The following is a 13137-nucleotide window of genomic DNA, read 5'->3' as shown; positions in this document are numbered from 1 at the left end:
TTTCTTTATCCAAAAAATACAAGAGAGAACAAAGAGACAATCCAATAAGATCAGCAATTATGTTCTTCCTCAAATTTCAGTAGTTTAAAACTGACTCATATTCCACGTACTTTTTTCATAGTTTGAAATGGATAATTAAATAACTTGAGGTCATATTTCACTCATTTAATGCTGGTTGGATGAGACGTGGGAATGTTTATTAACTGAAAGGGAAGAGAGGGGAAGGAAAGAAGGAAGGAAGAAGTAAAGTATTTTTGTTCCCCTTGTTTGGAAGGGAAGGTTAACATGTGTTCCCTGTTTAGAAAAAAAAAAAAAGAGGAATAAAGGTTAAATAAATAGTTACAAAAATACTCTCACTTCTTAAATTAGACATTGCTTTGATTTTTAAAGCAAGGATAAAATTAGAACAATTTTTTTTTTTTTTTGATTCCCTTCCCCTTGTAAGAAAATCTTCCTTGTCATAAGCAAGGTTAAAGCTTACCAATCCGCTTACCAATTCCTCCTTTTCCTTTCCTTTAGCCCACTCCTTTCCAAACAAAGTTCAAAATTCCCTTCCCCTTATTTACCCTTCCCTTACCTCCTCCCAAACAAACCCTAAAGCTCCTAAAACTGTATGAAGCCTCGTCTATATATAAGAACCCGAAGGAGCTCTGATATGATAAAGAATTTAGAAACAATAAAAATCGAAGGGGGGAAAAATGCTTTGTGCAGGTATATCCATCTACATGTGTTAAATCATGAGTGTTTCTCTAAAAGGTTTTGCTAGTGTTTTTGCAGGAAAAGGATCATGGCCTGAGCTGGTCGGAGTTGATGGCGAGGAAGCTGCGGCAGTCATCATAGCGGAGAACCGAGGAGTGACAACAAGGATTGTGGAGATGGGTTCATTTGTGATCCAGGACTTCCGGTGCGATAGGGTTTGGGTTTGGGTGGACAAGCAAGGGAAGGTGGCAAGGGTGCCTATTGTTGGATGAGATGTGTGCAACATGTACAAGGTGTAGTATTTTACCACCTTCAATAAAAACAAAGGACTTGTGAAACAAACAAGTTTGTAATGGTTCACAAAAATTGCGAGACAGAAACAAGCAACCAGGATCACAGTCACATAGACCGCATGATGCGGCGGGGAGTCTTCACGCAAAATCACCCCCCAACAAACATGTTGGGTGATTTCTTCAACAAAAGACCTTTCATTTGCCCATTCTGATGCAACTACTGATATCAAAGATATGGTTGATATATTTTGAAACCATGCGATAGCACATAATGATGACAAACAACTTGAAACATGAACAAGAGATAAATCGTCTAACATAATGCATAATTGTTCTCTCAGCAGGAGTTTTCTTATTCGCCGCCAAACAGTCATGGTAGGTTCCTTTATTAGACATCAATGAGTATTAGTACTGCAATTTACCAGCATCCCAATTACCTTCTCAAACACCGCAGTCACCTTCTTCTCCAGAATCTGGATTGTAGAGAGGCATGTTCAGAGCTCCCTCAGCCTCAGACAAGAAACCTGCAGCCATTAAATTCTCGGCTTCATTGTTGCTGCCAGGATTGGCAAAACTGGGTGCGCTCACCATTCCATAATTTCCCATGGGCTGGCCACAGAGCAATGCTGCTTGTTGAATCTGAGTCTGACAAATCTGGGTCTGGCACATTGGATCATAGGGGAGCAGCAGTGGCTGAGCCGGTTGAGCCTGCGCAACCTGGCCATAGAGCAGCATGGGATTGTAGAGCTGGGGAAATGGCATCTGATCCTGCGGCACTGCAGGTGGAGCAAACACCAGGATCTGGGGGCTCATCTGTTGAGCTTGTTGGATTTTCATGATCTGATACCCTTGTTGCGGCATGACTGCAGCAGGAACAGTGTGTTGAGGTTCAATCAATTGTAGTGGTTGTTGCACAGCAGTGTTATTGGCAGAGTAGAATTGAGGTTGCAGGTACATGTTGGAATTATGCTGTTGGGAAAAAAGACATTAAATCATTCATGAGTCTTATTAGAATTTTGTCCCATGTTTCTATGACACATCCAAACAAATAGGATCAAAGAAGAAAAAAAAACATTGGGAACATTAACAGTTCGTGTGCACAGAATAAGCTCAGTGAGAAGGAAGAAGGAATAAGTAATAATCTGTGTTATTAAAAGTATTCATCTCTGATCCATACCTGGGCATCTACCAAACGTTGATTATCTGCAATAGCAGCGAGGAAATCGAGGTTTTGTTGTAGCCTATCGAGATTCCTGCATAAAAATACACAAGGAAAATAAAAGTGGAAACATAATCTTTTCCTTCGATTGTGTAGCAGAGAAATATGCCTCATAGAAGTTTGCGCTTACCGAGCAGAGTCTTCCAGCTTGCCTAGATTCTGGTCATTAGCTATGGCATTAATGAGTCTATTGTTTTCATCCAAATACTGCAATTCAAAGGTAATTTAATCACTTGAAAGAGATCGAGTAAGAATCATAGCTCAACATACTAGAAATAAGTGGCACGCTTAAAAGAGCAGAAATGAGCAAATACATGAATCCCTTCCCCCAACTTCCCTCAATAAAGAAATCCACAGGCCCCTTCCTTTGTTGAATGGAAGAATAAAAAAGGTGTATTTTAATGATTTTTATGGTGACCTAGGGCTTTAAACCTGAAATAGGAATGAGGGACAAACCAACATGTTAGTTGTTTACTTGGCCAATGAACAAATGGCAAATGGGATATAAAATTTGAAGGATTCCATCAAAACCTACCCTCTGGACTTACAACTAGTAACATCTTATGATAATGTTTTGGATGTTTAGTTTCTCACTTCCGCTCCTCTCCACTCAAGAAAGCAGATCCATTCATCTCGCCTTTTCTTCCATTCCATGCCTTTCATTTCTCCGTCCGCCCAAGTAAACTTTAGAAAAGAAATATACTAGTTCTCCCCATGTTTACCTTTCCAAGAAAAAAAAAGTAGTTTTTTGGGCATATTTTCTTTGAGAGACATGGAAAAAAGAGAGGTTAAATTAATTTCTTACATTCTCTCCTTTTGGTCCAAGAAAACATGACACAGTTGAACATGTGATAACTGTAGACGGTTTCAATCTTGTTAATGTGTTTTGAGGATACTGAATGAAATATAATAGTATTATGTTTAGTTGTGTATAATATCAACTATTACAATATAGCTTAATTATTAGAGACCCAGCCATTGATATCAAAATTTTGTAGGATTTTTGTTCTAGTTCTTTTTGTGAGTCTGCATCCTGACTTTGGGAATGTCTTGTCCATCTTGAACCTAAATAGTACTAGGCTATTTCTAAAAATTTATAATGGATAACGATGTAACCCTTGTTAAGTGATGGATGATTCATAGCTTCAAGTGCTGTGAAGTTGTCTCCCATGTCGTATGACCATTATTTATATTGGTTGTGAATGTTTTTTTTTTTATTTTACTTTGTGCTGGATTTTCATGTTTGCATCTTACTAGAAACTTTTGTTGATTACTCATCTTAATTTACTACTCCACGCTCTTTTTCTTCCATGGCTACTTAGTTTTTTTATTCTCATCCATGCTTCCTACTCATCACATCAATCAATTCATCTTTGGATAAGAATATATTTAGGTATTCTACAACACCTAAATCTGAGTCCATCCTTGTATATATGTACTTAAATTCAAACCTCAACCAATCTGTTATTTGTGAAAGATCATAACTCATCAAATACAAATTTGACACAATTAAGTAATATGTTCAAACTTAAAACAAAGACACTTATCTTTATGAAAACAATGACAGAATCCTATGGTCAACCTACCTGACAAGATTGTTGATTTGAAAATGAAAAGAAAACATGACATGACATGATAAAATGAATCAAAGTATGTGCAATAAACATCAATCTAGACAAAATGTTTAGAAGGATCATACTTTAGGGAAATTAACCCAAGTGATGTTTTCAATAAAATATGAGCATAATCACTTTGAACCCTTGATGCATGTGATGAAATTAATCCCAAAACGATGAAAACTGAACCACTTGATGCATATGATGAAACAAATAATGATTTGAAAATGCAACTGATAAAACCAAGAAAAGGAATTGCTTTAGAAACAACAAATCTATGAGGAAATCTAATTATATGAATCCAAGTAAAGGGAAAATAAGCCATGAGGGCCAACCAAAGCACACGCTGACCTAAATTTCGTGCATAGGAATTTTGGTCAATTGGTTAAACATCACAAACTTAATGTACCAATTCACTCATCTAAGTGGATTATAACACTTTTAGCAATACTATGTACACGACAATATGAGGTGTTGTTCACTTTGGCTAACATCTGTTATTGGAACTACATACTTAAAGCAAGTTACATGGATAAGTTAGTTATATTTCACCTTGCTCAACAGACTACCTCATTGCACTTCAACACCTCACAATTTCTTTCTGAGCAATGATATGCTCAAGGAAAAAACTCAAGGAAAAACTCAAGGATAGACACATAAAGTCATGGCCCACCATTTCACTTTTTGTGGGCCCCATCACTTTATGTGTCTATCCTTGAGTTTTTCCTTGAGTTTTTTTCCTTGAGCATATCATTTTTCTTTCTAAAATTAAGTGGCTTCATTTATACTTATAAATCTTTTTATTAGCTCATGATTTACATATGAAATATAACTACATATCACAATATCCCACTTAAGTATTGACACCCATCAGGACCTATAGTCTAGTTCATGGTGTCGAATCATCCCTAATCAAAGGCATCAAAGACCTAATGGTGACTCAACCATCACGTAGGCCACCCTTTCTAACAAATAGACATTCTAAGTTTAGGTTCTCTTGATACCAATTGTCAACATGAGAAAACTAACCCATTAATTGACACGGCTAACTATCAACCCAAAATGTAAAGCCCGAGTTAATAGTCGTTTAGTTGTATAAGCTTATAAACCCCCTTCATCAGCCTACATCTCTCTATGGGAGACTATGTGTGTCAAAGTTTGAGTTGGCAAATCTCCATCCAATACCAGATTTTAAACACAGAAAATATAGCACAATCAACAAGATAAATTAGTAGCGCTAGCTAATACTTTTTTAAGGAAACATAATTTACATGAAAAAGGGTTGAAATTAATGGAGAAATATATAACAACATAACCTGGATGTAAAATTCTAAATATTTACATTTGTGATAACTCATATAGCAAGAAAAACATTAAAATTCATACAATCACTTTAAATGTACAAATAAATTGATTAAAGGGTAGAAAATATCCCCCAATGAGAAGTACCATGTGCCCTAAGAAATTAACGAAAAGTCATTAAGCACCCCTAGTTGATGATTGATCGACCAACATTGCCGGTCAGACCCATAATGCATGGTTGTGAACAATTCGCACTAGTCAAGATTCATTAAGATCCACTGCTCCTACATTTAGCAGCCCTCAACTACTGCAGGGAGACTTCCCTCATTGATGATGCCTCACACCCCTGCTCTAAGGCAAGATATCTTATGCTCCTGAGGAATAGATCACTCACACAAACCACTGAAAACCCTTAGGCAATCATCATCACCCCATAGGCCTCTTGCAACCCCAAAATTGTATCACATAATCAAGCCCCACACAACTGTGTCACATGTTCTCATCTCCCTTTGTTTTCCCATTCATGTGATCCACCTCTAAGGGAGCACCTTCCATTCTACCTTGCTAAGAGACCTATTATCCCACTTATAGGTCTCTTAGAAACAAAAACTTATTCCAATCTTCACCATCTTAATCACAATGATGGCCAATGCCTTGTTGAAATTGACAAATAGAAACTCATATCATGACCCTCCCAACGTGGTCAATGTTTTGTTGAAAGTCACAAACAACAACTCATATAGTGACCCATCCCAACTTGTGACGTGTAGCATGACTGAACAACTTGAGAGAGTGAGAGAATGCATTTGGGGAGAGCAAGTAGGATGGCATATCCCTGAGGCAAAGTCTGATGTCTAGAAGAAGGAAAGAACTTTTCAAAAACAAATAAAAGACTCGAGGATACTAAAGCGATGGAGTGTTGTCACATCAAAAGAATAAACATAATTTGTAAACAGTCACCTGGAAGCTTTAGCAAAGCATACAATAGATGTTATCTCACAGGACACATCTACTATGAAAGAGGGAAGATGATAGGATGAAACATACCCACCTAAGGAGAAGCACCATGTTGTAATTGTTTAGTGTCATTAGTCATCCATCAATTGGTTCACAATACAGTTCAACCACATAAAGATAACACAAAAGTGTAGACAACCTGGAACTAGTAGGAACACTCCGCGAGCCCTATGGCTTAAGGGTAAAACTAAATTGGGATCCGTCCTGAAATGATTCAGATTACAAAAACAACCAGAACATGTGAACCAAACTAAGACTTGGGAAGTAGGGAGGGAGGGGGAACCATTTTCATTTCAGTTTAGGTCCAGAGTTTTCAATTATATCACTATGACAACCATCATAGTGATATATCACTATGACAACTATGACTTGAGTTTTTCATGTTTATATCACTATGACATATATGATGTGTGCACTTGTGATACAAGATAAATTTGGGTTAATTATGATTCCTCAAACTTCTATATTAAAGTACAAAATCCATCCTTGACCCAAATTTCAAAATAAAATCAAACAGTAATCATCTAACTTCTAAATCTCTCTCATCTTCTCGGTTCTCGGTAGAACCCTTGCCTTTTAGAAACTCTCCAACCATCATGTCCTTGGCAAACAAGATTGAGCCTCGCATGATAGTTATGGGAAAGCTAGGATAGTGCTAGAATTTACCACCTCCTTTGCCTTCTCAACAAGCAACCCATTTCCAAGGTGACACTTCCACTCTGCTTTAGCTCCATCAACCCACTCCCATAGGATGTGGGTGACATGGGAGCAGAGGATGATGAAGATTTTGATTACTTCTCGGGTATATAAAAAAAGATGATTTGCATTGCTGGATTAAACTTGAAGAGATGCTTCAATTCAGTCATTGCTTTCCCAATTCCATAATAGCAACTTAAGACTTGGATGAACCTTTGTCCAAGGTATTCGCCATGAGCTTTTTTTCCTTGAGGTCTGACAACTAGACATTACCCTCTGTTTCCTTGGAACAAAATGGAGGGAGGGAAAGGGCCAAGGGAAAATGAAGGGAAGGGACAGAAAGAGTCCAGGAATCATTATCCAACTATCTCTAAAACTACTGCTCAATTTGGGTAGAAGTATTTATAAATTTATTTTTGAATATTTTTTCAAATAAATTATTTTTTAAAAAAATAAAATAATTTTTTTTTTCAAATTTATTTTTGATTTATGCTTTTTATATATTTAATAGACAAATATTTTATGTTTAAGTTTCCTTGTTCCTTACCTCTAAGGAAACACTGAGAAAGGAAACTATCACACTTTGTTTCCCTCCAAGGAAATACAAACTAAAGAAATATTCTTCTATCCTTTCCCCATAATTTTTTTCCATAGCCGTCCCCCTCCCTCATATGAAACATGGCCTTAGAGAGAACTCCTTTGCATGTGATTATGAGGAACAAATTTTGGGTAAAAAAAATACAATAGTATGTTCTGTGAGTATATTTTGGCTGGTTTAAGTATTGAAAATGAAGCAGAAGATGCCAGAATGATAGATGCGTATTAAGGTTCACAGGTAGAGTAGCTACAATTATGGTATGTTATGTACAATTACAAGAAAGAAGTTATAATAGATACTATAGCATGTGTAATTTAGGGAAGACATAGAAAGATATACAAACTTAAATTACTGAGAAATAGAAACTAAAGGAAAAATAAATCTAAGTTAGCAGATCATAAGAAAAGAAACAACAAAAATATTGGAAAATGAAAGAGAGAATGATAAAATTATATTCTGCAGCAAAAAAGAGGGTCCATGCTCAATTTAATAAAAAAAACTAGTTTAAAATACAATCTAAGAAATTGATTGTCTCCTCAAGAAACAAGCAATTAATTTGGATACATACAAATATCAAGGATTTTGCCAAATGATATTGAAAGGAGGAAAAAAACCTGTTGAATAAGATCCGTAGGCATGGTTGTTGATGGCAAGGAAGATTGCATAGCTTGTTGTTGCATTCTATCGCGGATATTTCCTCTACATCACAATTGCCCTAATATTATTATGTAAAATTTTCTCCCTTCTCCTTATATTTTATATTCGTTCAGAAGTAGGCGATAATGTGGTTGGATAATTTGGAAGAAAACTCAATTAAAGTTCTTGCCTTAATTTTATAACGACAAAATACTTAATGAATTCATAAAGTAGTAGGAAGAAAATGAAACATGAGACTGCCACGTTCGTAAAATAGTCCTTACTTCCATTTACATACTTAATTCAAAGATTATAATGGTTAATCATAATTGGCACCCTAAGTAAAAGTAGTAAGAATATTGTCATCTAAGCTAATTAATAATATTTTTATATATTTTATATTTTTTTAAATTACTTATTTCCTTAATATGCTTACGGTTATGTACTGGTTATAAACACTTGATTAAAAAGTAAAGAAAATAGTTTGTATTCATTTCGACGAAGACATGTCTTATACATGAAGTTGTCTTTCCATAATTAATTGTAGAATTCTACCAACTTTGAAGAATTAGTGAAACTGACCATTGAGCACATATGGAGCTAAATAAAAGGAAAATAATTTTCTATGAAATAAAGTATCCTTGAAGGGAAAATAAAAATAATATAAATACCAACAAGGAGGAAATAATTAGCTTGCAAGAGAATATAAAAGGAAAGCGCTTATACTATGAAATAAGTTTGTGTATTGTAAATCAAAGGTTTCTCTTCTATCAGAGAGTGCTATGATTTGGTCATCAATTTTTTTGTTTTTTTATATTTTTTATTTTTTGCATTAGTATAAACTTAAATTATTTTGAGTTCTGTAGGAACTTCACCAACTTCAATTTATTTGATTTTCATATAATTGAACTTGTATTACTTGGTTGCCTTCATAATATACAAAAGTGTAAATTTATAAGATATCAATTTTGAAGTTTGAATAATTTTTTTAGTCAACCATTAGTTATCGTGCTAACAAGCAGTAACATTTGCTTCTGAAAGAATTCATCTCAAATTATGTAAACCTAAAAGTTCCCTGAATGAAGCGTATCAAAACACACTTCAAGTCATCTACTATGCTCAAAGTCAGTATTTTTCTTGTAGATATTACCTAATAGCTGCATATTAATAAGTAAAATCATGCATATGCAAAATTAGTTATTACACTGTAATGAGATCACTCACCATTACAATAATTAGAGATTCAATGCAGCCAAATACCTTGAGAAGGTGACAATACTTGAAATCAAGGAAGTTGGCTCTTTAATCATTCTCATGGCCACAAACTTATTTTTAAGTTGGGCATTTATGACCTTGATGTGCAACTTATCTTTCATATATTGATAATGACAAATCATTAGGACTCATTTTGATTTGAGTGAGCTGTTAAATATTATCATGAAAATGAATAAAACATGATCACTCAAATCGAACAAAGTAACATTGAAGCTCATCAATAATCAAAGCGTGAGAACAAGAAATATTAAAAATCGACAATAATCAAAACGTGAAGAGTTCCATATGCAATGATTAATCAATGACATCACTTCTCTAACAAGGTTGCTCCAATGGATTTAGCCCTCTAGTCCAAGCCTTCCTGACTAATCCAATTGATTGAACTATTCTGAACTGAACTGGCATGTCAATGGATAGATAACAAAATGAATATAAGCCTATAAAACAAATTCAGCATAATATGATTCAACATAATGCTAACATCAAATGCTAACAACAATAAGAATAGACATATATGACCAAAGGCGGTACTAAGAGCACAATAAAATTAGAAGTCAAATAAAAGAAATAAGTTGTTCAAGGATTTTTCATCCAGCCAAATTTAACTGAAATCAACCCAACTCAACCATATGACACTCAACCCCGGTCTCATCTGAACTAGGGCAAGTTAGAATTCCAAACTAAAATCTAGATTGAATTTACCATTCTTGACAATCTATTCACCTGGGTTAAAATCCTGATAATCACTTCTATTCCATTTCTCTCACCTAGAACCTCATTTGGCGTCCCTTCTTGCTTCTTGTCACTATGACGTACATATAGAAACTACATCAATATTCTTCCTCAAAACACATCCATATATACAACTAAATGCATTTCACCTAGATCATTGTCACATCTCACACAAGTTCACTTGAACCATCAGACATCAACCAATTAATAAGACAAAAATATAGCCATAGGATCTTCTATCAGTCATTCACACTGCTGCTCCAAGACTGCTCCAATGCATTGTAAATAACAACGATCCAATGCCTAACAAGCACTAAAAATTTTGCATTTACAAGATATTTAAAATGCACTTGTCAGAAATGCCTTGCAATGAGATTTTGAGTCATCAGAATCTTGCTGTGTGATGCCCATCACAAATACTGGATCTTATTATGTGACATTGCAGTTGCAAACTAGCAATCTGATCACAAATATAATGTCTTCTGAAAAAGAAAAACATATTTCCAATGGCATTTGCCATAATATTGTTTCGTAAGGTTTGGATTTAAATATAAGTTTAATTTTGGACAAAACCAGTTATGATTCATTGTTTGATTTATTCTCCCAAGATTGATCCTTTAGAGGTGTATTCCATGTCTATCTTCTTTAGCCCCTCCTTGGTCAATATCCCAAATTATTTTGGTTTGTAACATACCACCCATCTACATTGTACTTGTCTTCAAGCATGAGGTTTGTTCCAATTTGATTCCTTAGTTTTTGTTTTTTTTTATGAGTCTTTTGTCGGCATTGATCCCTTGGTTGTTGAAATAGATGATCATTCACTGCTACCAATTGATGGATACATTTTTGCTTATGCCCTAGAGATATTGATAGTGGTCATTATTGGATCACTTGTAACTTAACTAGTCTTGTTTTGTGAACTCTATGTCATGGTTTTGAAATTCAAGAGGACAACACCTAGTGTGATCAACCATACAATTTAGTACCAAAATAAATTTTATGAGGAAGATAAGGAAATCGACTATTATACCCTGCATCAGCTCCCCATTAGCAATCACAATAAATTTTTATTTGGAAGATAAGAAAATCAACTATTATTTCCTTCATTCATTCCCCGTTAGCAATCACAATTGAGAATTTCAGTTCCTCATCTCATGTTATCTTTAGTTGGCGATTAGTTATTCGCTAGTAAAGTTGTTTGTGGTTCCGTAGTTAATGAAAATCAAACTAGGGTGTGACTTACAGTCAAAACTTGGAATATTTGATCCTTAGGAATTCCCTGGATGACCATTAGTGAGTATTTAAAGGTTCTTTGTCTCCTTGTCTTTTCATCCACTCCATCTATCATAAAAAATCATGTATACATGTGCCAATTGAAAATGATTCATTGCAATTGAAGAAGAGGCCCCTTGCAGATTGTTCACATATCACAATGTCAGTTAATCATTATATGGTTGGTGGTGAGCTTCGATTATTGTTTGGTTGTGACTACTGAGGGATTTAAGCCCCCATTTGTTGACTCATTTATCTATGCTAGTCGGGTTACACTGAATAGATTCTTTAGATAATGTGTCTTTATCTCTATCAACAAGGCTAAGTACTCTGGATATAAAAAAGAATACTCCTAGGTAGTTGTCAAGGTTCCTGCATGAGTGAGAAGTTTCTTGAATTCATGTAAGTACTCCTTGTCCAATTTGCATTATCTCTCTAGAGACCTAAAGTAGGCATAACATAGTTCTTGAAAGTCATATGCATTGCTCCGGCAGGTAAGGATGCATCCAAGACTCGGAGCTGGCGCTGGCACTGCGTCCATGCTCCTGCATCATGCCATCCATTGTCTCCTCTGCTTGGACGCTGAACGCCAACCGGCCCAGCTCGTTGTCGGGCAGGGAGTGAAAAGGGCACCTCGCTTGCCGAGTAGCGAGAGGAGACGGAGGGTTAGGGTGGTTCGCAGCGGCAGGGGAAAGGCGAAGGCAGCGGAGATGGAGAAAGGGAGGTTAGGGGCCGCCGATAACCACGAATTGAATTATTATAAATACATTGGCATGCATTAATTAGTTTATAAAAATAGTTAATTTTAACTAATAATTAAAGATTAAAGATTTTAAATTTGTATGATAATATTAAAAATCGAATCCATCGAACTATCTCTCAAATCGAATTAATTAAATTTGGGTACCGACTGTTGGCACCGAAGTTATTTTTTTACTACAAAATCGAATTAATCAAACTTTTTTTATTTGGAGACAATTAAATTTTGCTATTCTGTTACAAAAATGATAAATGAAATGGACTTTTATAATAATAATAATAATAATAAAAATACAACTTTTTAATAAATACTTAATCAATTTAATAATAATATTTTCATTATTTAATAAAAAATTAATTTAATCCATTTAATGTTTAATAACTATTATTTTTAAAAGAAAAAATTTAAATAAATTAAAATTTTAAATTAATTTAATTTGATTATTTCAATTCAAAGTTTTGCTCACCCTTAAATAATATTGTTAAAATTAGTTTAATTTGGTTGCTTTTGTCTTCACTAAAAATTATCTCACGTACATGCACTAAAAAAGATAAATTTGTTTATCAACTTGTTTATTTATTTTGAGAGTTTGTTTATTTATTTATAAATTTGATAAAAGTTTTATTGATAAATGTGATTCATAAATTTTATTTGTGAATATTGTTGATGAATAATTTATAATCTTTATTCTGAATATTAATAAATTAAACATATATATTTAAACTTTTTTATTTAAGTAAATTCTTATCAAACACTAAATCACTAACATTAATTCATTTACCTTCCTCATTCTATTTAGCTCCATTTGATTCCATTACACACCTACACCATCCCTTCAATTCCCAAATGACACCTTTACCCCTCTTCCCTCAAATCTGCTCGAAGGGTATCTCTGACATTTCCCATCGTACGTCCCTTCGGATTTTATGAAATATGTCACTTTTTGTGAGTTTGATTTTTAAAAAACAGTCCGGCTGATCGGTTCAGTAGTACAATTCTGATCATATTAGCGAATCGAACTC

At 34.6% G+C, this 13137-nt stretch overlaps 1 protein-coding gene across 1 annotated transcript; it reads right to left on the bottom strand.

The window, feature by feature from the left end:
* Window positions 1-1241: 1241 nt before the first annotated feature.
* LOC121976831 lies at window positions 1242-2602 on the bottom strand. Its single transcript, XM_042529197.1, has 4 exons — window positions 2526-2602; window positions 2342-2418; window positions 2170-2245; window positions 1242-1961 (listed from the first exon to the last, which is right to left on the bottom strand). The coding sequence occupies exon 4, from the start codon at window positions 1947-1949 to the stop codon at window positions 1434-1436; it is 516 nt and encodes a 171-aa protein (XP_042385131.1). The 5' UTR covers window positions 1950-1961; window positions 2170-2245; window positions 2342-2418; window positions 2526-2602; the 3' UTR covers window positions 1242-1433.
* Between the last annotated feature and the right edge of the window lie 10535 nt (window positions 2603-13137).

This window comes from Zingiber officinale, chromosome 4B (genome assembly GCF_018446385.1).
Source record: "Zingiber officinale cultivar Zhangliang chromosome 4B, Zo_v1.1, whole genome shotgun sequence".
NCBI lineage: Eukaryota > Viridiplantae > Streptophyta > Magnoliopsida > Zingiberales > Zingiberaceae > Zingiber > Zingiber officinale.
Note: the sequence above shows the minus strand (reverse complement) of the source record. Positions and strands in the feature narration are given on the sequence as shown.